Source organism: Hippocampus bargibanti, linkage group LG22 (genome assembly GCF_051943395.1).
Source record: "Hippocampus bargibanti isolate YZ-2025 linkage group LG22, ASM5194339v1, whole genome shotgun sequence".
In the NCBI taxonomy this organism is placed as follows: Eukaryota; Metazoa; Chordata; class Actinopteri; order Syngnathiformes; family Syngnathidae; genus Hippocampus; species Hippocampus bargibanti.
This window is the reverse complement of record NC_142755.1, coordinates 7,394,009-7,419,350: the sequence shown is the minus strand read 5'-3', so window position 1 is coordinate 7,419,350 and position 25,342 is coordinate 7,394,009. Positions and strand designations below refer to the sequence as shown.

At 43.3% G+C, this 25,342-nt stretch overlaps 2 protein-coding genes across 3 annotated transcripts; one reads left to right on the top strand and one right to left on the bottom strand.

Moving 5' to 3' along the window:
* The first annotated feature begins 65 nt into the window (after positions 1–65).
* LOC148881876 (uncharacterized) lies at positions 66–25,293 on the top strand. The gene is made up of 9 exons (XM_088989157.1): positions 66–1,930; positions 4,298–4,452; positions 9,090–9,151; positions 16,597–16,739; positions 18,340–18,497; positions 18,796–18,886; positions 21,473–21,564; positions 21,679–21,764; positions 25,120–25,293. The coding sequence occupies exons 2-5, from the start codon at positions 4,396–4,398 to the stop codon at positions 18,423–18,425; spliced, it is 348 nt and encodes a 115-aa protein (XP_088845283.1). The 5' UTR covers positions 66–1,930; positions 4,298–4,395; the 3' UTR covers positions 18,426–18,497; positions 18,796–18,886; positions 21,473–21,564; positions 21,679–21,764; positions 25,120–25,293.
* Positions 9,459–15,439, bottom strand: syt10 (synaptotagmin X). 2 transcript variants are annotated; one of them, XM_088988864.1, is made up of 7 exons: positions 15,015–15,439; positions 14,111–14,510; positions 12,578–13,139; positions 11,568–11,688; positions 11,049–11,220; positions 10,835–10,964; positions 9,459–10,724 (listed from the first exon to the last, which is right to left on the bottom strand). In XM_088988864.1, exons 1-7 carry the CDS (start codon positions 15,373–15,375, stop codon positions 10,653–10,655), a joined length of 1,818 nt encoding a protein of 605 aa, XP_088844990.1. In that variant the 5' UTR covers positions 15,376–15,439; the 3' UTR covers positions 9,459–10,652. The 2 variants fall into 2 exon arrangements, with proteins under 2 accessions (XP_088844990.1, XP_088844991.1); XM_088988865.1 differs by having other exon boundaries at positions 15,030–15,439.
* Positions 25,294–25,342: the final 49 nt, after the last annotated feature.

Here is a 25,342-nt window from a genome sequence, read left to right as displayed (position 1 = left end):
AATACTGCGCCCCGGCCGTCCCAAGCACCAACATCCATAAACCAACAGAACGCAGACATTTTAATGGGTTGTCTTTCCATGAAGTGATAGATTTGTAACCAGGCTAATCAAGGCTTATCAAGGTCGTAAAATAGTGCGAGGCCAGATCTCCTACATGAACATGACAGTTTAACAGGCTGTGTCTGTTCACCTCAGATTGACCCCAGATTTTCTGTGCTTCCATTGTGCGCCAACTAAGCATATAACAGCATGAAACTATTAAATATGATAACTTCTTTTCTGTCTATTCTCTAGCACTACAGTAGCGTACCTGGAAATATTATACTGGATATACTGTATGTTGATCGGGCACTGTTTACTTTATTGCATTAGAGTTTTGTACTGTACTACAAACGTTTACTGTGCTTCTTTATGCATAGCCTGCATTGTGGTCCACAAAATTTGGCGTTATAAATATTTTTTTTGTACTCATACACAACAACAAGTGGAACTTTGGGGTGTCCGTCACAACCTAGAGCTGAACACGCTCAAGACGGTAGAGATGATTGTGGACTTCAGGAAACATCCATCACCACAGCTGCCCCTCACACTATCCAACTGCCTCGTGTCAACCGTTGAGACCTTCAAGTTCCTGGGAATCACAGTCTCCCAGGACATGATGTGAGAGGTCAACACCAACGACATCCTGAGAAAGGCCCAACAGAGGATGTACTTTCTGAGGCTGCTAAAGAAGCATGGCCTGCCACAGGACGTGCTACAACTTTTCTACACAGCTGTCATCAAATTCATCCTGTGTTCTTCCATCACCGTTTGGTTCGGGGCCGCCGCAAAAATGGACAAACTCTGACTTCAACGGACAATTAGGACGGCAGAAAAAGTCATAGGCACTGCCCTACCCACTCACGAGGACTTGCACACCACAAGAATCCAAACAAGGGAGCGGAAAATCCGACTGGACCCTCCGCACCCTGCCCACCACCTTTTCCTGCTACATCCCTCAGGCAGGCGCTACCGATCCATGCGCACCAGATCCAGCAGACATGTAAACACCTTCTTCCCCCAAGCCATTTACTCTTTCAACAGTAACCCAAATAGAACTGTAAAGTGCCTCTTTGCAATTTTTTGATGATGATACTAGTGCAGCGTGTTCTACCGGAAACAAATTCCTTGTGTGTTCTACATACTTGGCAATAAAGATGATTCTGATAAAATTTACTAATCCATGGAGGGTTCGCTACGTCGCGGATTTTTATCTATCGCGGTATTAACTGCAATAAACGAGCGATTACTGTACACCCGCCTGCCACCACTACAAAATTACAGTAGTGGATACAGCCCACCAATTTTGTGTTTAATATTATCATGGAACCATTCAGTTTGCCGACCTTCCGGTTTAAGTGCTAGTCGGCTAGTCATAGATAATAATTGTTTTGGGGAATGTATTCCTGCAGAAGGATGCTCCGGAAAATGGCAATTCTGAAAGGACACTGAAGGTCTTAAACAGATACTTGATGCTGGACAATTGAAGCGAGTTGTCGCTCAAGGGGAATGCTCGCTACTCTAGCAGCAAGTGGTGGGTACTTAAGGCGAAAGTGCATCAGCCTTTATGGCCATCCGAGTTTTTTTTTCATTCTCAGTTCTTGGACTTTGTGCCCTCAAGGCCGAGGACAGGCCATTACACAAGTCTTTCCTAGATGTGGCTGTATGCCAACCGGTCACCATGGAGACTGGGGGAGTCCGTCCGTCCGTCCGTCCACGCTGTCAGCTCTCCACTCACTAACCTGTACACTCTGCTTCTACAGCTTCAAAGTGGGCACTTTGTACTGATGATGCCAAAGGGGCGACGAGAAAAATGGCCCGGATGGACATCTTAATGGGCTTTGAGACCACGTGTCCAAAGAACAGCATGTTCCGCTCAATGGCGCTACAGGTACCCGACGGGAGGTGTACACTTAATCTACCTGACCCGCTGTGCGTCCCGCAAGCGTGGTGATGAATCGTGTTGAGCTCAGAAAAGAAAACACACACTTGGGGGGCAGGCTCGTTAGCGCCCCGCAAATGAGGTAATTGCCTCAACTCAGACTAGGGTTCCATTTTCTCCTGAGTGTCTTCGCCCAAATGTCTTGATTACATTTAGTGCTTGTGATTATCTGATGTAATCCATAATAGTCGATTAGAAACAGATTAGCTCCAAATCGGAACAAATCCTGCATCTTGTTTTTATTCAGAATCAGAATCATCTTTATTGCAAAGTATGTAGAACACATTAGCAATGTGTCTCCAGTAGAACACGAACTAGTATCATTAAAAAATTGCAAAGAGGCACTATACAGTTATATTTGGGTTAATGTTTAGAGCAGGGCTGTCAAAGATATGGCCCGCGGGCCGGAACCGGCCCCCAAGGAGGTTTGATCAGGCCCGCAGGACAATTTAAAAGTGGAAAAAGGAAGGAATATAATATTCGACGCCACTACGAGACTCATCTCAGCAAAAAATATGATGTCAGTGAAGCAGCAGTAAAAGCCAGCTATCTAATTGCTAGCGAAATAGCATTAGCATCAAAGCCGTATTCCGACTGTAACTTTGTTAAACGATGCATGTTGAAGGCAGCTAAACTTGTGTGTTGTGTAAAAGTGTTCATTAAATGTCATCATTTTCAGAATCAGAATCAGAATCAGAATCAGAATACCTTTATTCGTCCCGCAATGGGGAAATTTGCAGTCCACAGCAGCAATTGAAGAGGGATGGGGTTGGGGTGGGAGTGAAAGGATAGAAAACAAGATATTCTAAGCATAACAAAATAAAAATGTCAACTGTATACTGTGCAAATGTAGATGTGCAAAAACCGTTCTATAAACAAGACTGTACATAGTGCAGAATCAAGAAATGCATTTCGATATATTGCAACAACCCATATTTACAAGTGTCCAGTTTTTTTTTGTTTTTTTTTTCACATGTGATCATTGGGAATTGTGAAGCCTGACAGCAGTCGGTAGGAACGAGCGGCGGTACCTCTCCTTCTTGCAGCGGATGTTCTTGTGCTTCTTTACACCAAAACTAATGAAATAATTAGTATAATTATTTATAGCATGTATGGTATAATTTTAATGGTCTGGCCCACTTGGCATCTACCGAGGCCATATGTGGCCCACCACGTGAAATGAGTTTGACACCCCTGGTTTAGAGAGTTGATGGCAATGGGTGAAGAAGCTGCCTGAGGGGAGTCGCTGGAAAATGTAGTGGGCAGGGTGCAGAGGGTCCAGGAGGATTTTACGCGCCCTTGTTTCGATTCTTGAAGTGGGCAAGTCCTTGAGAGTGGCTAGGGCAGTGCCAATGATGATTTCCGCCGTCCTAACTGTCCGTTTAAATCAAAATTTGCCCATTATTTATGCATTTATTTATTTGATGTGTCGTGCTTTAATCACCCTCATATTCGGTCCAAAACGTCTTGATCCGTGTGACGCTTTCACACCAGCTGCATCCGTGACGTGTGTGTGTGTGCGTGCGTGTTTGTTCTGCTATTTTTGTGAGGTCCACGACGATTTCATACCAAATGTAGTGAGGACATTTTTGACAAGTGAGGATTTTTTTTGTCGGTCCTCACAAGTTTTTTATTCTAAAGGCTTCTAGCGGGTCTATATACGCATGTCTCAAAGCTGCTCACGTGCAGAAAAACTTTGACTGTACAGTGTCCTTGAGATTATTATTATTATTATTATTATTATTATTAAATATGAACCGTTCATCCATTTGTATCTCAGCTGACTTTGGGCATTGAGCATCAATAGATACTGCAGTACAATTTATTTTGTCTTTTCTACGAATATCTACCCCTTTTAAAAATGACACGTGGCCTTTGAGCATAAAATATCACGACTTGACCATTGGTATCACACCTCTAATGCCATGGCTCATTTGAGGCGGGTCACATCTTGTTCCCGACAGGTTTGTCGTAGAGCGGCAGATTATGAATGGTGCCACATTTAGATTCACGCTCACGTTCCACCGTTGTAGTCTCGGGTGATTCATCCCCACGCCCACCCATGTGCGCACATCATCGAGATTTGTCACGATGGCCGGCATAGATGAATCACACTTTATTAGTAGTTTATAGTTGGAAAGAAGTGTTGGGGAGTCATGACGGGAACAAAAGTACTCTAATTGTGGTTCTTGACTTTCATTTGAGAATTGCAGTCAGAGCGTTACATGATCTGTATCTTTTGTGACAGTGTTTTCAACCTAAGAAAAATACTTTTCACCGTTGTGTATTAATTTTCATTATTTTTTTTTTTCACAGGCCCTGCATCCGTTGTTGAAATTGCTAACCTTGCCTTGGATTGCTGACAGTAAAAACATTGTTGTTGAATCTCTGAAATCAACCTACGAGTGACCTCCATGTTCCAAAATGTTCCAATAATTCCTGTTTATTTCTTGCTGTCAGGATGCATCAAGGTAAGGTTAACACGTGATGAGAGCTGATTCTCACACTCGTACCCATGGGGTAAAACATCTATTTATAATTTGTGCATCACGTCAATATGTTTATTGTCGCCCGCACTTCGCTGAGCGGTTGCGAACATGGTTATTTGGATTGCTTAAAGGACATCCGACGTCACTTTTTTGTTTCCTAACTGACATCAGAAAAATGTTTTATAGCATCTAAAATAGCCAAAACACGCAGTATGATATTTTTATTCAAATGCAAAACACCAATAAAAATGACTTAAAGTGTCCAAAATCTGCAAAAAAAAATTCAGAAAGTCCCACCTTCAGTTCGTCACATCACGCCAAGACGTCTTGCATTGCTGGAGAATCAAAACAATGGCTTCAGATTCAGAGAATATGCTTTCTTGTTACACATCCAGTTATGAATATGATTCAAATAGTTCTGAAGAGGAAAGCGTACATGTTTGCAATCGATTAAATAATTTATTCCGTGCCATTTTGAGGCAACATTGGGGGGAAATGTATCACCAAAAAAGAGGCAGAAAATGGTGACCAAGCTCCGTGTGAGGAATTAATCAGCCCGTTTTCCACAGGCTGATAAATTTTTTACATGGAGCTTGGTCGCCCGCTTCTGGCTCTTTTTGGTGCAACATGACGTTTTCAGACCAAACAAGGACAGCAAAATATATTGACGTGATGGAAGGACTGCTACAATGTGTCCTTTTTTCGGTCAGTGGCGTTCCTTCAGTGACGTCACGTCACCAACTCAAAAACAAGACTTCCGGAATATTCAGCGCGAGTCTTAAAACGTAAAATATAGCTATATGTGGTGGAATCTTTGTAAAATATGCTCAGCAGAAGTCATTTGAAGCCATTTTACAAATTATGGACACAACTTGTCCGGAGACGTCGGTTGTCCTTTAAATTTTCTCAAATGCAAACTAATAGGCAACTTGATTTGAAATGGTCATACGTTTACTGAATATTTGATTGGCTACACTTTGCTGTACAGTAGCTTCTTGCAAGGAAGCACCTAGAATGTAATCTCTCTCTCTCTCTCTCTCTCTCTCTCTCTCTCTCTCTCTCTCTCTCTCTCTCTCTCTCTCTCTCTCTCTCTCTCTCTCTCTCTCTCTCTCTCTCTCTCTCTCTCTCTCTCTCTGTCTGTGTCTCTCTCTCGCTCTCTGTATACAAAATAGAAGACCATGTATACTTTTATCTTGAATTTTAATTTCTCCCCAAAGCCATCATTCAGATTAATGGAGCTGCCATAAACCCACTCATTAAACCCGCTTGCACTGTCCGCCCATTTAGCCTCTCAACGGCGATTGGCCTTGATAAAGGGGTACGCGGTGGCAGCGTGCTATTAGCATCGTGACTGCTGACCCGTCGTGCGTGCAGTGGAAAGTAATGACGAAATGGAGACATGGATGCTCAGTAGCGCAAATACCTGATGGGTTGAACAAACACCTTCCTCCTTACTGAAGCTAAATGTCCATTTATTGGCCCAATAATAATTGACAAAGACATTAAATCAGAAGCAGTGCAGCACGTGACCAATCATTTTGTTTTTATAAACACCCTTTTTCGTACACCATCAATTATTTCAACATACAGTGGAACTTAGGTTCTCGACCATAATCCGTTCCAGAACCCTGTTCGAAAAGCGATTTGTTCGAACACCAAAATCATTTTTTCTATTACAAATAATGTAAATCGTTTTAATCCATTCCAACACCCGAATGTTTACCTTTTTAATATTTTATACATTATTTTATGCATGAAATTATACATTAAAATGCTGCCCAACACATAAAAAGCAATGTATATCTTAGAAAATGTTGAGCAAAATGGCAAAGACACAAATAACAAACATAAATGTAACCCAGGCTTTCACTTGTAGCAGCTTTGCTGCTTGCACTGACTTTCTTTGGAGGCATGATTAGGGGCTAAAACACTTCGTACACCTATTTCTTTCATAATGTTGCTGCTGTGAAATGTAAATTTCTCAACTGCGAGACTAATAAAGGCAAATCCAATCCAAATCCAATATTAAACGCGAGAGCAAAATGCAGCACGTCCGCACGCGACAACAGTTTGTCACGAGCGAGTTGACAGCTGGGTGGGGCCTCCGCTCCCGACGTCCGCCAGCTGCTGTCAATTCCCTCATCACAGACATTTGGACATTTAAACCAGACGCTGGCACTCACCCAGCGTCGGAAGATACTACGCCTCCCACCTCGCCCGTGCCTTGAACTGCTATCGGTACGAGAGTTGCTTCGCCCGAGATATTTATTAGCCTCGATCGCGTCAGTTGATACTCTCGAGATCGTATGCTGTTTTGCACTCCCGTGTGCATTTTTATTTTTCCCAGAGCGAGTGAGGTTGGACGGATCCCCCCGCTCACCCACTCGCGGTGCTCTGTTTTGTCACTTTTTGTTCAACCAGTTTTGTTAATAAATCATCTGCCAGCACCAACGTCTCCGCCACCTGCTTTGCGATCCTCCCCAACAATTAACGTTCCGACTCGTCAGCTGCCACTGTCGCCATCGGAACGTGACACAGTTGGTCACGAAGAGAGCGATCTACACCCGTACGCCGCTCAGCATCCCACCCTCGCGTACGCACTCACACGTCGTACTCATGCTCCCCTACTTACGAACATTGGAGTTACGAACAACGGTACATGCGAACATTTTTGCGGATATGTCAAAAAATGTTCGGACAAAGATGCTGTAAGTTACATTTTGTATTGCGCGCTTTTTGCCGAGTAGTGATTCTTGCCACCGCTAATACCGATGTGAGGCGCTGTGAGAACTCGCCCAGCATCCACTTCGAACTTCCTCTGCCCAGTTCGTCGCAGTGCCCGAGTATATATTTTATTCAATGTTTATTTTTCAGTACAAACCAATACAGGTTACTTATACAAGCCGTAAACATACTTATATGAACCTTAAACATACTTATATAAGCCTTAAAGTGCAACCGACGTCACTTTTTTGTTTTTTAACTGACATCAGAAAAACGTTTTATAGCATCTAAAATACCCAAAACACGCAGTATGATATTTTTAGTCAAATGAAAAACACCAATAAAAATGACTTAAAGTGTCTAAAATCTGCAAAACATTGAGCTGCGAATTGGGCATTTTCAGAAAGTCCCGCCCCCAGTTCGTCACGTCACGCCAAGACGTCTTGCATTGCTGGAGAATCAAAACAATGGCTTCAGATTCAGAGAATATGCTGTCTTGTTACACATGCAGTTATTAATATGATTCAAATAGTTCTGAAGAGCAAAGCATACATGTTTGCAATCGATTAAAGAATTTATTCCGTGTCATTTTGAGGCAAACGTGCAGGGGGGAATGTCTCACCCAAAAAGAGGCAAGAAAATGGCCACCGCGCTGTGAGGAATGAATCAGCCCGTTTCCACAGGCTGATAAATTCTTCAATGGAGCTTGGACTCCCTCTGCTGGCGGCTTTTGGATGTAAAATAAGGTTTTCAAAAAAAAAACAGTACAGCAAAATACATTGACGTGATGGAAGGACCGCTACAATGCGTCTTTTTACGGTGAACGGCGGTCCTTTTCTGACCTCACGTGAGGACTCGTCACCAACTCAAAAACAAGACTTCCTGAATGTTCAGAGCGAGTCTTAAAACGTAAAATATAGCTATATGCGGTGGAATCTTATTAAAATACGCCCAGTAGAAGTCATTTGAAGCCATTTGACAAATTATGGACACAACTTGTCTGGAGACGTCGGTTTTCCTTTAAACATACATTCCATACAAAATATAGCACTTACTGAAGCAACTTACAAACAAATTCACCTTACGAACGACTGTTCGAGTGTCTGTATTTTTGCAAAAACCACCGCTTCTCCCGGCCTCAAGCTCAGTGGGCGAATAAACCCCATGTTCATAACACTAAATAAACTTCAATGTACACATCTCATTAAATATTCAACAATGGTGCTATTGTTTTCACTTTTCTTAGTTTAACTGTGGCAGAAATGTCTTCTTTCCTGGGTCATGTCTGTGTTATTTCTTTTTTGTGAATGTAGCCCTACTAAAATGTGAACAGCAAATCATCCAAAGACGTTTGTGTAGCCCTGTATACAAAAGCCAAGTGTGACTAATGGAGCAGCTGCATCGTCGACGTTAGGCCTGGCTGCCTGTCCTTTAAGCTTAAATTACACATATTGATGTACGGGGCAATTAGCCCATCCTAAGTAGGCCTTTGGTACCGCTCGTTGCTAAGGGACACCGACGTTAGCATTGCCGCCTTTTGTGCAGGTTTTTGACAATTTCATCAAGGAAAGTGTTTACAGCGGCTGATTTGAATATTCTCTTTATGTGTGGTGATCAAAAAAATACCTTTTTTTTGTCTGAACCATCGTAAAAACACTTATAAACAAATTCAAGTGTGTTTCCAGAAAAAAAACTATGCCTAATTCTTTTTTGTTGTCCACAAGCTCTAAGAGTTGTTCCCCATACACAAGCTTCCCAAAGTCAGATGCAGTGGTGTGTATGTTTAGCACATACAGCAGCTTTTAATGATCATAATAAAATAAAAAAAACATTTGTTGAACTATTACTAAAAAGCACAAATGTAAAAGAGTAAACTTATTTTGTTGTATATTTAGGTGGGCTGCCAATTACAAGTGGCGTTGCTGCACTGCAGACTTCCAAAAGTCAAGCTAATTTGGTAAGTGTCATCCAAGAGTTTAAATAAAAATGCAGTAAAGTCTCGTTATATCGATATCGGTTATATCGATAGTACTACTTATTACGATACTATTTCAATGAACGCAAGGAGAAAATTTACATGCCGCAGGATCGGATATATCGATAGTCCGGTTATATCGATATTTTTTCCGACTCCCGAGAATATCGATATAACGAGACTTTACTGTAACAACAAAAAAACCTCAGTGATCATTTGAATATAATACTGTTGGTTTATTTTTGATAAAATACATATGAAACCGACACGATAGATGAAATTCCAAACGTAGACTTTGAGTTACAAAAGTTATCACAAACAGTCCTGTAGCAGGTATATGACATGATGTCGTGGTTCTGAACGGCAAAGAAACGTCACGCCATTGTCACCAAACAATAGAGATACAACAAACCCATACACTCTTCTCTTTTTTCATACGTGTAAACGCTTGCCTTGATTTTCCCAAAGAAAGACACGAGAAGGCAGGCTCAAAATGAAACATTGACTTTGAGGGCAGAAAGCATCATTGTACAGTGTGCTTGTGCTCACGGAATAACAGTACATAGCCTTATTTTTGTTTTTGTAATTATTGTTATTATTAATACTGACAACACTGAGTTGTGAGATGCATCAAACACTTGCATGGCTTTGTATAAAAAATATAAGTACTTACTTTTTTTTTCACCGCAATTTCAACCTATAAAATTGACTATACATTAAATGCCCAACTGTTTGCCTTCATGGGTTTATATTTTCTGCAAGTGAATTACCTCTTGTATGTGTAGAGTGAGGAAGCTAGCGGATTTCTGGGTTTTTGTTCAATCACAATGATCCGCTGACTTTTTTATTTATGTATTTATTTTTATTTTAGATTTTAGCCTGAAGACATATGATGCCTATTTCTTCATCACAGACACATTACATCTTTTCCACATTAAAACTACTGAAACTGACTGTACGATACATACAGTACATATAATTATCTATGATGTACTAGTTTGTATGTAGACTGTCGAGTTGTTCAGTTGAATGGAAAACCAAAGCACGGAACAATCACTTCACTTTTTACATTGACTGTGATTGTAGACTGAATAAGCTACTCACTACAGGCAAGAGTATAATCACATGGGGGGAGTCAAAATAATCTTTCATTTAATTATACATAGTGTTTTTTCTGCTACATGTATCTGCTACATTCTATCCATCTATTGGTGTGATCTGCTTGTGTTATGACTGAGAGATGAACCCATCGCTAGTGCATTCGGTGTATATATATATATATATATATACTTTTTTAGTGAATGCCTGTACGGCACAGAGCCATGGAGCCCTTACACCTTGTGCCATTTTAGAATAAAATGTTAGAGTGTGAAAAATGTCAGTAATATCAGGACATTATCGTTCGTTGATTGAGGTTTTGTTCAAATTAAAGCATTCAGGTGCACACAACCTGAAATCAACTTCACATATTATTGGTGGGATGTCACGGCGTCTGTGGAGGTTTGGGTGACGGACATGAAGCTTGACTCTCGAAGCTCGCCTCCCTTCCGGGCCACTAAAAGATTGCCACAAAAAACAACAACTATTGACTTGTTTTTCTGTTCGGGAGGCTGCAGTAAAAAATGACAAAAAAATAAAGGTTATTTTAAAAAAAGAAAAATGTACCTCTCCCAGGGTATGCCAGTGGGTAATGGGTTTTCGTGGGTAAGCCAACATTTCATTCCAGTGATCCCGTCCGAGGCCTTCGGCGTCCGGCCCGGCGCGACAGGCACCGATCACCTCGTTGTGCCCAACCCTGTCAGTGATACGTGATTACCATTTTGTCACCAATAACTCCCAACACGCCTCAGTCAGTGGAATGCGGTGCGCCGGTGCTCACCGATCGTAATCCATCACCATGATGGAGAGGCTGACTTGTTCCACGTTTTCAGGGGGGATGTCAAAGATAATGGCCTCGTTGTACACCGGGTTCAGAGTGCTCTTCTTGGTCGTGGTTTTCCGTTTCTTCAGCCTGCGTCCATCACAGATCAGGTGGACTTTGACGTATGGATCTGGAAGACAAAGCTGTCTATGAGGGAGAGGCGAGGCGCATCCTGTACTGCTCGCAAGTCTTATCGTGGGGCAGACGTGGACATAGTCGTCTCTAAAATGGTTCTTTGTGTGTTTCCTCGATGTGTGCTTTTGCACAATGTTGATTTTTTTTTTTTTTGTTTTACTCTATGGCGGGTCTTTTTTAAGAATAGCTTCATAATTGAAATCGTGCTTGTGAGTCATGACTCCCAATTAGTGAATGAATGAGCTACTTCTGGTTCATTGTCTCCAATTCCACTATTAAGTGGCCACCTGCAGTCAAGCCGGTTGTGCGGATCGGTTACTGCTTTTTGATGCGTGGGTGTACCTGAAGAGCCTGTGATGTCCATGGCTTTGAGATTTCGGCATTTGATGACTGTCAGAGTCATCCTTCCCGCTGTGGGGAGGTAGCACAGCGAGTACATGATCTCTCCCAAGTCAACGGTCTCCTGCGGATGAGGAAGTTCTGATTTCATTCGGTGTGAATAGTGTCATGGTAACAGGTTGGATTGGATTGGATTGGATTGGATATGCCTTTATTAGTCTCACAGTGGAGAAATTTACATTTCACAGCAGCAAAGTGATGAAAGGAATGACTGACGGTCAGGTACACTTGGTTATATAAGGTTTCAAACTCAAAGAGGAAAAGTTGCTTTGGAGTTGGAGATATGTTATGTCATCTAGCTATTTGATCGACTTGGACTTAATGTAAAAGAGTCTGAGGTTTGCAAAGAAAGAAGAACAAAAGCATTAAATGAGCAAAAAAAAAAAACATGACTTGATCTGGAGTCCTTGGAAATGTCGATATTTAGTTGTGTAGAGAAAGTCATCATGAGGGTGCACTGTTTTTTTGCTTTTTAATCCTTAACTCATTCACTACCATTCCCGAATTTATTCAGGGATTGAAAATATATCGTGGAGCGCCATTCCCGCATTTGTTTGGGTTTTGGATTTTCTTGCAGGGCATGGGGATACAGCGCTGGTCAGACCTTTGGCATTATTTGTTCCCTTCCACGAGGGGGCAGCATTTGCGTTTTATACAGCTCTCCCCGTTTGCACCTCATATTACTCCAGACCCATAAAGTATATACATTTTTAGCTTTGGGTGAATTGTTTTTCGATTGTTTAGCCCAGAGGTACTCTGGAGATGAAGGACACTGATTCGCTATGGTGACCCCTGAAGGGAAAAGCCAAAAGGAGAAGAAGATTTGTCACAATGTGTTGATTTTGTGATTGTCGTCTTTGTTGCTCTAATTATGCAGTAGAGGGGAAGTGTACGCCTCCACGATGGCTAAACAAAATGGTGTTATTCATTGACCAGTATGGACGCTGACTCACCGTGGTTGCAGCGTGTATGTCCTTCCACACCACTGCCTCACGAGAAAGGTCAGAGAGCTCAAAGAGGTTGTCCACCACCACCTCACCGATCATGTCGTGGCTGGTGAAGCGGTCAAAGTCGTAGACGCTCAGGTGTAGCTTGCGATCGCAGAGCTCGTCGTACACCACAGGGAAGCAGAAGGTCTCATCGAACGTGGGGTTCAGGTTCTTGCGGTGGACTCGTGTCTGGAACTTCTTCTTCCTCTCGGGTAGCAGGTAGACCTTCACATAGGGATCCGAGGTTCCCGTGAAGTCTTTAGCTGGTAGGTCCAGTCCTTTTAGGATCGTCACCACCAGGGCCTGCTCCTCGTAGTCGTAACGCAGCGCGAAGCTGAGCTTTCCGCAAATCTCGACAGGTTCTCTGGGCTCGCCTTCCGAGTCCACGGACCTCTGCTTGTAGAGTTCCGGTTTGATTCTTCCGATGCTCGCCGTGGAGGACTGTCGGAAAGGCATTGCGTCCATGCTGAAGTCAAAGCTGTTGACGTTCATCTGGCGTGGCAGGTGGCGCCGGAAGGAATTGTGCCTGTGGTAAATGGTGGCTGTGAGCATATTGGACTCATTTATCCGTCATTCGGAATGCACCTAATGAGGAGAATTTTACTTTTGACACCCAAAGGAGTCTAAACGTTCAGGTTGACTTTATGCTTCCATACAAAAACACCTTGAATCTCCGTGTGGTTTCCCACCAAGCGATTTCTTTTGTGGCACTCGCATCTGGGCATTTTTACTCGATAGAGAGGCACTTAAGAGTGCATTTTATTAAAACAATGCACTTCTGTTCCCTTGAGCAAATGAATGCTCAGACTTGTATGCTCAGAAAGGTTTGAGAATTAGCACTTGGTGGAATCGCTCATCTGATTTCAAGTCACCGGCAACGTGATCAGCATGCTTTCATCACTGATCCTAAGTGGTGATTGCGTGGCGTTCGGGTCCACCCACACAGAAGCAGCTGCCCGCCGCGTCGCATCTTTGCCCAGCCTGCGGCAATGCTAATTATGGACGTTGGCCTTGAAACACCACGCTAGAAAACAAAGGCAGAGCGTGGGGTGATGGTTTCATTCCCGGGGTGGCTTGCAGGCAATGCCATGGCAGCTGGGTTCACACATACAGCTAATAGCTGGCTTACAAGCCTGTGTGACACAACTCTCGGACCCGGCAAGGCCACAGAAGCCCACCGCCGCCACAGCCAGGAGGCTGATGGAGATGACTGCGGAAAAGACAACCGGGATGTACATAAGATTGACGAATCAGGGGAAATGGAGGGCAAGAATGCTGCAATCTAAATCCTGCCAAAATGTTACATCATTAGATGTTTTGCATCCTTTAGGACAATGAAAATTACCTTTGGCACAAAGGGTGCATGGCCATTGAGTCTCGGGTGTTAAAAGGCAAATCTGGTAATGGTCTATGCCTCACAAGGTGGACCCCCCATTCAACACCAGGATTACCCGACCAGACACCTCTGGCATTAATGAGCGTGCAACCGGGGGCTACCTGGAGGACGACGTTGGCTCTGTGGTTTGCCTCTGGATCTTCGCCTGATGGCTTAGCTTCTCTCTGAGGGTGGTCTGCACCTCAGCCGGGATGTCTGGAGACGTCTGACTGATCTTCATGGCCGCCTCCAGGAGCATGATGGACTTCCGATTGTTCAACTTCACTTCAGGTGAAGGCTTCTTTTTTTCTTCAACCGGCACCACTTTTTCGGGCAAGGGTGTCGAGTTGTTTGGTGGCGCATCGGGAAAGGCGACGTGAAGCCCGACGTTTCCACCGTGAACTGTCACTGCTTTCCTCCTCCAGAAAGGCCAGCACAGCTTCCAAAAGACAAAGAGAGATACCACCAGCAACGCCAGGCCACAGAAGCCCACCACCACAGCCAATAAACTGATGGAGATGTCTGCGGAGAAGGCAAGCGGGATGTGAAGTAGATGGACAGGCCGAGGCAGTGAGAATTAAAACAACAAAAATCCTCATCATCTCTCACATTTGGACAATTAGATGTGTTGCATTATCAACCCAAATAAAAATGGACTCCAGGACAAGAGTTGCATATCCATTGAGTCTGTGTTATCATGGTCCCTGTTGGGAAATTGTTGTCTCACCTGAACTCCCTCATTCCAAATCTGTCTTCAAAGCACAAAAGTCGCTCATCTTTTGTTCGAAAACTTGTTGCTAGTTTTCGAGCATTATCTGAGAGGTCAACATATTATTCTGGATCAGTGAGTGACATTGTGAGTGAATGGGAAATGAGAACTGATTATTTCAGTCTGGTTTATTTCCTGCCGGACGAACTCCCGTGCTTACCCTAATGAGAGGGATTCCCTCTTTTATTTTACTCGTGTACATCGATTTCACAACAGAAGGTCGCTGCATAAAAAGGTAATGACTTGATTGCATTTACCTGCGTGTCCTTTACCTGGTATGCCGCTGCTCTCCAGGGGGAAAATATCCGAACATTTCTCCCGGTCCACATGTCCGGTGAGGCAAAGGTCCGTCACAATCTGCAGAGCCCTCTGGCACAGCGTGACGCCGTCCCCGTTGCGGACGCGCATGTCTCTTCGGTTAAGCCATTGTATGCCAGAGGAGGCCGACGAGGAGCCGGGGAGGCGGGGGTTCATCTGGCCCACCGGTCGCGGGGCTGCCTTGAGGCGCAGGCTGCTGGCAGCTGCATCGGCATCCGCGCTCGCAGCTGCGGTGACGTTGACGGTGCTGAGACGAGTGAGCGCAACAAGCAGCGCGCAGAGTCGGCAGACACCACGCATCTGTTGAGTGTGAGGCGGACCTGTTGCGCGCCTGCAGTACGACCTCCCACCTTCTGTGGGACCACCCCCTCCTCTCGGGGCACCGTCCACCTGTAGCACAGACTAAACAGAGCAAATTGATTGTCGTGTATTTTAACTGAGAGCTTCTGCTAGAATGCGCCATGCGACTGGGGGTTGGGGGTGGAAGGACGATAGGGTTAGGGTTCCTCTGGGTCAGAGAGGACAGTAATTTCATCTGTGCTGTATGTCACACATATTAGCATGTTTGACAATAAAGCTGACTTTGACTTATTCCCACTGATGATTTTAACCTTGTACTGATAAGATGAACCGTGAAACGAATAACACCGTTATTGTGTTTCCACAGAATGTGGTTTTGTGAATTGCGCCAAGGCACAGATTGAAAAAAAATTATTGCAAACCCACAGAATAAAAAATGGTTAAAAAAAAGCAAAGACCAAGAGGAGTACTTTCTGCCAACTTGTTTTCACTGTCATAATAGATTCCTGGCTTTGATCAATGATCAATTTCCCAATAAAATCATCAAATCACATCTTCTAATAACCAGAACTAAAAATTAAATTAAATTAAAGGTCGGTGCTGTTGGACAGTCTGCAGCTGGATGGATGCATGACTGGAGTAGCCAGCGATAAGAAGAAAGGAGCGTCAACGCAGAGCGCCGATGCGTATGTGGGACTGTCGCGGCTTGGAAGTGAAGCGGATTTACGTAGGACAGGAGACGTGAGACAATCTCTTTTTGTTAATGGATGCTACAGCTTTGTGTTTGCTTTCAACATTTGGCTTGTAGCACACGTGCACGTTCCATCATGATGTCCCTGATCCACTGGTGAAAAGGATGCTTTGATCCTCTCTCATCTAGAATTGCTTCATGCAACAATGAGGGTACAGAAAGTGCTAAAAATTGAAGACTGTCTGTGTCTTTAGGTGTTGTGTCACATTATTTGTTTTTTTTGTTTTTTTTTTTTTACCACAAGATGGCACCGCGAGAGTGGCTGCCTTTACAGCAGCTCCTGTATTTTGTTTTTACTGCTGTGAAATGTACATTTCTGCATTATGAGACTAATAAAGGCTCATCTAATCTAATCTAAATATCACAAGAATGAGATACTAAAACGATACTGGTCTGGTTTACATCAAAAGCCAATGTTAAAGTTTGTCATTAAAGTGTTTGTTTTAAACATGTTTGTTTTGTATTTTTAGGATCTCGGAAGAAAGCGGAGTACCTGCAGAAAAGCCACACAGGGACAAGGGAGAACATGCCCACTCCTCACAAGAAGGCCAGAGCCAGCATCAAATCCTGCACCTCTGCGCTGTGAGCACCAACAGTACTTCTCCTCAACCGGGTAAAACACAAAGTTTCGTATCTAGACATATATTTGTGCATATTTATGTTCCTTTCACGTGTATTGATAGATAAGAATGTGGGATTGTTCCATTTGAAAGCCACTTTTTCACAAGCTAACAAACAAGTGTTCCATTTCGCTCACGGGCTAAAAAAAATTATGATTTGCCCTTTGGGAGCGTTTGATTTCAGCTTAATTCCCAACTTGAAATCTCCCAATGTGAGCCAAACAGGTGAAACAAATTGGTCTGTTTCCTTGACAACGGTACACACAGGGACTTGTTCGTTAAGCATCTGACCGAGCGAGCACCCCTGCCGTTAATTCATCTGCTGGAAGAGATAGCGAGAGAGAGAGAGAGAGAGAAAGGGAGGAAAATGCTGTCTGCTGCCGTGCAGCTTTCATCAAATCAACTGTTACGCAATAGAAACATGGACCTTGGTGATCATCCAAAATATTGGATGATCTGCATCGGCGGCGTCACGCTATTTTCCATCAGTGGTTGTTACGGGTTGTCATGTATCGATCACTTCTTTACCCTTCATGATTTTAAGTATAATCATAATTATACACGGCTGCGGATGCTTTGGCACCTGTTGTTGCCATGGTCACGGTAATTAATACCCCTCGTAACCGCTCAACCCACTCAGAAAAGGACATTTTAGTTACTAAGAAAAGAGTCCGCACAAAGGAGCCCTAAACACAACGGCATGGTGAGCCGACACAAAAGAGGACATCCAATGAGGCTCAAGAACAATGTAAAGAGACGGTGAAGTTGTCAGAGATGTTTGTTCGGACACTGTGAACAAAGACTCGAACACAGGAAGATTTTATTTTACTGCCAGCAGGGGACGCAGCCATTCATGACCGACGCCCAACGTCTGCAGCCCTCTGCCAAGCTATTTAATCAGTGTCCTCCATCTTCAGAGGTTTGATTCGCATGTTTGTTTTGGCCAGCCTTTTACGTCGGATGCCCTTCCTGACACAACCCTCTGTATATATCCGGGCTTGGGGCCAGCACACGAAGACACTGGCTTGTGTCCCCTTGTGGCTACAGAACAAGCAACTCTATGAACTTAATAATAAGTCCTAAATTAGTCCAAGGCCAGATCTCCTTCATGAAGATGACAGTTTAACAGGCTGTGTGTGATTGACTCCAGATTTTCTGTGTTTCTTTTGTGGGCCTTCCAAACATGAAGCGTTTAAATATGATTAATTATTTTCTTTCTATTCTCTATCAGAAGTGTATAAAATACATCTGTAAGCAGTTTGTATAATACAGTAAAGTCTCGTTATATCGATATCGGATATATCGATAGTCCCGGTTATATCGATACTATTTCTATGCACGCACGGAGAAAATTACATGCAAACAGGGTCTGATATATCGATAGTCCCGGTTATATCGATATTTTTTCGGACTCCCTTGAATATCGATATAACGAGACTTTACTGTAATAATAATAATAATAAAGGCGGGGAGAGCAGCAGGAATACAGAAAGTCCCCCCCAAGAGTAAAATGCATGCTGGGGTCCCTTCAGGTAACACGCATCCAACATACTGTATGTTCCTACATCAGACTGACTTGTTTTGTTCCGACAGATCGCAGAAGGAAAAAGCGTCAACATCAACGTCCTCCCTGGCACTTTGACAATTCACACCTTTGCCTGGCGGCTTTCGATGCTTAAAATGCTTAAAATGATGGGCCAAATTGGATATTTTGCAGATGGTTTCAGCGGATCGTCTGCTCCTTTGGCGAGGTAGAAACAGCCTGTTCATGTTTGCTTGACTCGACATATGGGAATTGCTCACCACATGTACCGTATTTTCCGGTCTATAAGGCACACCCAAAAACCTTCATGTTCTTCAAAAGATGACCCTGTGTCTTATACGCAGGTGCGCCTTATATGTCAAGTAATATTGAGCCACAACAGGTCTCGCAACTACTATCAGCAGTGTGCCTTATATTCCGCCGTCCCTATAAATACAGTAGTTTGCCGCAAATAAATGGCTACAGAGTGGCTAAAAAAATGTGTCCTTGTGTGTTTTTTCATACAGCTAAAGAAGAAGCTATCAGGCAAGCGTATGTTGTAAGAATCTGCGAAGTGACGAAAAAGATGCTCCAAAGTTGCTTCAAAGAGACACACAGGTGGGTCAAATGAGGAATGACCTCAAAACGGAGTGAGACAGGACTAAAAGAGAAGAAGCTACTCGTAAGTGCCGAAATAAATTAATTAGCCGCTAATTTTGAGACTATTTATCCAAATGGGAGCATTTCTATGTTTGACTTCCATTGTTGGACTCTAATGAAGTTTTTGGTCTAGAATAAGAAGTATCATTGGTCAACAAAGACAACGCCGCAGTGCAAATATCTTCCTGATCACCCACAAACCCGTCGCTACACATGGGGATCAATAATCATGTGCAAGCAAGTCGTGATTGAACATTTGATTGCTTGTCAGTCATGGCTTTTCATTGTAAACACGGCGACGTCCAGAGCCGTCACGTGGCTCTTTGAAAACACTGTTGTCATGACGACCGGGTGCCGCTCAACAGAATCCGGGTGGCACCGGAAAAAAAACACTTGCTAGCAGTCAACACGCTATTAGTAAATGCAGTTTAGGGCAAACACTGATCTTATTGATTGTTAAATGTAAAAGCAAAGCCAGGTTAGTTGTCTTTATTCCTCCCATTCGATGAGAAAACCTTTATTTGGCAACTTTGGCAGGTTGCAAGACTATTAATGAAGCACAATTCTGAGCTGCAGACAGAGCTAGAAAATTCTCTTATTCACTAAATATGCTGAATATAGATTATCAGGGTGGAACATTTATGATCGTAGTGGTCTTTGTGTGTGTGTGGGGGGGGGCTGTTATATAAGAGCAACGTTTGTGTTGTGTAAGGCCTGCTGGGACTGACATGCAGTATGGGAAATTCTCCCCCCTCCCCTGCCAGATGAAGGTGGCGGCCGTTCGACTTGAAAGCCACCTCCACGCCTTGCTCAAAATCGATCGGATTCTTGCCTCTTCATTTTGACTTCCAACGCTACGTCCGCATTCACATCACTCAAAATCAAGAGACTTTTTTTATACCTCTGGTCCAGATTGATCCAAATTGATAGCTTTCTTGCTCAACTTCTCTCCGTCATAACTTTTGATTTCCTCAAAAGTCTTTGTGAAGACCACAAGATGAACCTCAAAAGGGTTATGCAACGTATTCCACTGTGATTGCTTTTCATCATTATCCCTCTCATTCATTTATCTCCCGGCTAATCCACCCTCGGAGTCTCAACCGATATCCCGCCCCTGCAAAAGCAATCTATTGAGCCTCGCCACTGTCCGCCGATTGATAGCGAGGTGTCTGAAATGCAATTATGTTCTTATCATGTGGAATTGCATTACAAGTTCTTTTCAACGAGTGGTGGTGAGCGCTTGTCATCAAAAAAGACCATCTGGAGTTGCCAAAAATCCAGTTAGGTGCTAAAACGTGATGATATGCAATGAATGACCTTACGTAGGGAACACGGTATGTGTATTTTAATGACGAAAAACATCCAGTTTGATTCCGCGCAGATTATTAGTGTCAATTAATTGGTTTGTGACTTCGACAGCTAGCCGCCGTCGTGTCTTTTTTTTTGCGATAGGGCTACCCTCAAATGGCAGGTTAAAAAAATTCACGTGGCTCATACTCTGGTGAATATTGCCTCTTGTTGCTATGGGAACCGCCGGATCAACGTCTTTCTAGCTCAGTAATAATAGCCGTACGGCTTCGCTTATACTGTATAAGTGCCGCGCTAATATGACTCTTAGAGGAGTCATCTGATGAGGAAAAGTCTGCGAAAGTTTGTTGTTGGATTGGAAACATAAAAGAATGCACGTGGAATTGGACATTCTGCGGCTGGATGATGCATGAGGAGCCCGCAATGAGAAGAAAAGAGCGTCAGCGCAGACCGCATATGCATATGCGGAACTATTGCGGCTTGGAATTGAAGCGGATTTACGTGGGACAGGAGATGTGAGGCAATCTCTTTTCGCAATGCTTCGTCTTTGCTTTGAAAACTTAGCTTGGAGCAGACGTGCACATTCCACCATGATGTCTCTAATCCACTGGTGAAAAAATTATCTAGAACTGCTTCATGTAATCAAGCGTTTGTCTTGTACTCAAACAGGTACTTATAGGGTACATGGGGAAAGCCGTTAAGATTGCAGGACTGTCCATGTTTTTATGTTTCTGTTGTGTTTATTATTTTGCTTTGTATTGACTATTATGTGTCGTGCTTTGTTAGATGTGCAGCTGTCGTAAAAGCTCCCACGTTATTGCACCCCCTGTGCTGCTGCCTTTACAGCAGCTCCTTCCCCTTTTTAAATCGCTTGCCATTCTACTATTTTATTTATTCATTTTATTTCTATGATGCATGCATACTATGTTTTTATCTTTTCACTTCCCCCCACACCCCTTATAATTTTGTTGCTGTAGATTGCAAATTTCTCCATTGTGGTGGACTATTAAAGGCTTTCTGATTCTGATTCTGAACGTATCCAAAACGGCGAAAGGGTTGATCATTGCATGCACGTTGAACAGAAGGGCGTTTTCCACAAGATAGGACGGATGAGCATCTTTTGTCACGTGCAACATGCATCACAATGTACAAACCGCTGGCGTGTTTTGTTCTCGTTCAAATGAAATGCAGACGTAAACATGAGCCCAAATTTGTACCGTATCTACTTGGTTGCAGATGGCTGGAGAAAAGGTCAACTTTGTGACTCGTCTTGCATCCACCAACATGAAAGCCGTCGCATCCGCGGAAACCCAGTTGGTGACGGAAAGGTCAGACTTTGTCGGCATAAAACATAAAAGGAATCTTTTACCAGAGTTGTGACCTCAGTTTTTGAAGCCTTTTGTGTCACGTGAACTTTCTTTGATCCGTCCCAATTTTTACAGGGAAGCCAGAGCCAGCAAGCTGTGGGTGGACGTCTCCAGCATGGATGGCTCTTTGGTCAATCTCATGGATAAAAGACCAGCTTGCGGTAAGCCCCCTTCAATCCATAGATTGCCACGTACAGACACCTTTCAAGGACAACCGACGTCTCCGGACAAGTTGTGTCCATCATTTGTAAAATGGCTTCAAATGACTTCTACTGAGCATATTATACAATGATTCCACCACATATAGCTATATTTTACGTTTTAAGACTCGCACTGAATATTCCGGAAGTTTTGTTTTTGAGTTGGTGACGAGTCCGTATGTGACGTCACTGAAGGAACACCCCTGATCGAGAAAAAAAAAGGACACATTGTAGCAGTCCTTCCATCACGTCAATACATTTTGCTGTGCTTGTTTGGTCTCAAAACGTCATGTTGCACCAAAAAGAGCCAGAAGAGGGCGAGCAAGCTCCAGATAAGGAATTTATCAGCCTGTGGAAACGGGCTGATTAATTCCTCACAGGGATCTTGGTCGCCATTATCTGCCTCTTTTCTGGGACGCTACATTGCAGTCCAGATGCCTCAAAATGACACGAAAGGACTTCTTTAATCAATTGCAAGCATGTATGCTTTCCTCTTCAGAACTATTTGAATCATATTCATAACTGGATGTGTAACAAGAAAGCATATTCTCCGAATGTGAAGCCATTGTTTTGATTCTCCAGCAATGCAAGACGTCTTGGCGTGACATCACGAACTGAGGGCGGGACTTTCTGAAAATGTCCAATTCGCAGCTCAATTTTTTTGCAGATTTTGGACACTTTAAGTCATTTTTATTGGTGTTTTGTATTTGAATAAAAATATCATAGTGCGTGTTTTGGGTATTTTAGATGCGATAAAACGTTTTTCTGATGTCAGTTAAGAAACAAAAAAGTGACGTCGGTTGTCCTTTAAATTTGCAGACATCAGACACGTGCAGGTACAAGGTTTGACTTTGTGCATCAGCTCGCACTTCATGTGTCTCATCATGTACGCAAGCCCCCACCAACTATACTTGATGCCCCGCGTGCTTCCATGCCACACAATTAGTATTTGACCCCAATCACATTATGCTTTTTCAGAACGATGGCTAATTTCCAAAGCTACTTCATTAGCAATTAAACACGGAGGAGAAATAGTGGCAGGGGAGTAATGGAGGGGGAGGTAGGAGTAGCTGAGGCTTAGCTGGGCTTCCACTGGGAGGACTCATTAGACCGCCTTCGAGTAGCCAAATTCTCATTGACACCTTGATTAGCACGATCACCGGCTCAATTGGCTTGGATTGGATTAGTCTTTATTCGTCTCACAGTGGAGAAATGTACATTTCAGAGCAGCAAAGTTATGGAAGCAAGAGGAAAGGAAAGGAAGACGTAGAAAAACAAAATATAGGAGCTGCTGGAAAGGCAGCCGCTCCTGCTGCGCCATCTTGAAGCCAAAACAAAACCAAAATAATATGACAACACAAAGACGCAGCCATTCAATTTCAGCACTTTCTGCACCCTCTTTGTAGTATGAAGTAGTTCTAGATGAAAGAGGAGAGGATCAAAACATCCTTTTCACCAGTGGATCACGGACGCCATGGTGAAATATGCACGTCTGCTACAAGCTTCAATGTTGAAAGCAAACACAAAGCTGTAGCATCCAGTGACAAAAAGACATTGTCTCACATCTCTTTCCCCACGTCAATCCGCTTCAATTCCAAGCCGCGGCAGTTCCAGGTACGCATCGGCGCTCTGCACTGACGCTCCTTTCTTCTCATCACGGTTTTATTATTATTATTTTTTTAATTACTGGTCCACTTGGAAGGCCCAATTGGAGAGGTTGCAGAAAATATTTTAATCTGTTACAAATATTGTCTAGTTTTTGGCTACTAACTTCCCATTTTGGTGTGAGATGACTCCGACAGAAAATAATCAAAATCAGCAAGTGACAAATTAACGGCGGCATCCCACACAACAGTCGGCAAACAATTACTCATTGGGACGAATGATGCCGCGACTCCGCCGAGAACCTGACAAAGAGAGTCTAGGGGACAATATTGTGGCGCCGAGGAAATGAACAGCACCTTTTCCTCCATGCTCGCAGGAATAGATGCTCATTTTGCTCCCGTCCAATTTCCATAGCGTGATGCAAATGTGACCCGCCACGTTAAGAGCGATGAAACCCAAAAAGAAAGACAACACTTTTTTAAAAATCACCAAAACTCTTTTATCATTTTGTTTTCCAAGAATTTGTTGCCATTGGTGCTTGTCATTAAAGTTACATTTCCACCTAATGGCCAACGTACTATTAGATCTTGACGAAAAGACTCTAATCAGCCATGTTGAGCAGTGCCGAAGCCATCATTAAAGTTCCTAAACCCAACGTAAAACTTTTTTAAAAGCACCATAACAAAGCAGATGTTGTTCCATGTGACTAAATATGAATTGTTTCGACAAGTTCTGTCCATAATTTGTAAAACTACCACTAAGCGTATTTTACAGAGATTCCACCGCATATAGCTAGATTTTAACTTTTAAGACTCACGCTGAATATTCAGGAAGTCTTGTTTTCGAGTTGATGACGATCCCTTACGTGACGTCACGAAAGGACCGCCCCCTGACCGAGAAAGCGACACACAATGCATTTTAGCGGTCCTTTGTTTGCTCTGAAAACTTCATGTTGATGGCGAAATTAGAAGGGAATCACATAAATAACGCGATGGTGAATCGTTGTGTTTTGCACCAAGACTAATATTTGATATTCGCTGACACAAATTCCCAGCAGACAAATCAGCCCATTTCCAATGGAGCTTTGGCACCATCTTTTAATTTTCTGGGTGGCTACATGCTGCCCTTGACGGCTCGAATTGATATAGGAGGACTCCTTTAATCGATTGCAAACATGTATGCTTTCCTCTTCAGAACTGTTTGAATCATATTCATAACTGGATGAGTAACAAGAAAGCATCTTCTCCTATTGGGTATTTTAGATGCTATAAAACGTTTTTCTGATGTCAGTTAGGAAGCAAAAAAAATGGTGTCGGTTGTCCTTTAAGGACAATTCACACAGTTCCTTGATTAGGCATCCGGACTTCAATCGAGTCGAGAGAGTCAAAGTTCCATGCCCTGCTATCCCGAGTGCATTTCTTGGCTGGTCTGCACCGTATCTGACAAGCCCCCCGACCCCACCACACCCACCCCTGACTTCATCGACTGTCACTTTCAATTGGTTGTATTTTGCAGCAATGTCTTGGTCGTTCTACGTCGGAGTCACTTATGTAACACATGATACATTGTCACAACAGATTTCTCAACTATATGCGTAATGACACCCTACAAAGCGCTCAAATTGTCATGACGCGGTAGGTTGAAAAAAAAACGCATCTACTAAGTACAAAGGGACGTGTGTTTTTTTTTTTTTTTTTACATTTACCTGCAGATGTTGCGCACAAAGGGGACGATGCATGGTAGCTGTCATTATCTCATCAAGGACATCATTGCCCGTACCCTGCCTGGCTCGGAGGGATGCAAACCTGCTGACCTTTACGGCTGCTGGAGGCATGCTAAGCTAACTGCGAGGGGAGCGAACGTGAAAAAGGTTATCCCGGCGGACGAACTGTAATGAAGCGCAAAATTACACCGTGCGGTGCCATAATGTTTAT

Excerpts from the sequence above, each read along its gene's own strand:
- syt10 (XM_088988864.1), bottom strand. The coding sequence starts at position 15,375 with ATGCGTGGTGTCTGCCGACTCTGCGCGCTGCTTGTTGCGCTCACTCGT. Across the intron at positions 13,140-14,110 it reads GAGCCAACGTCGTCCTCCAG|GCACAATTCCTTCCGGCGCC; the intron begins GTAGCCCCCGGT and ends CATTTACCACAG. Across the intron at positions 10,725-10,834 it reads ACTGGCATACCCTGGGAGAG|TGGCCCGGAAGGGAGGCGAG; the intron begins GTACATTTTTCT and ends GCAATCTTTTAG.
- LOC148881876 (XM_088989157.1), top strand. The coding sequence starts at position 4,396 with ATGTTCCAAAATGTTCCAATAATTCCTGTTTATTTCTTGCTGTCAGGA. Across the intron at positions 4,453-9,089 it reads TGCTGTCAGGATGCATCAAG|GTGGGCTGCCAATTACAAGT; the intron begins GTAAGGTTAACA and ends TTGTATATTTAG. Across the intron at positions 9,152-16,596 it reads CCAAAAGTCAAGCTAATTTG|GATCTCGGAAGAAAGCGGAG; the intron begins GTAAGTGTCATC and ends TTGTATTTTTAG.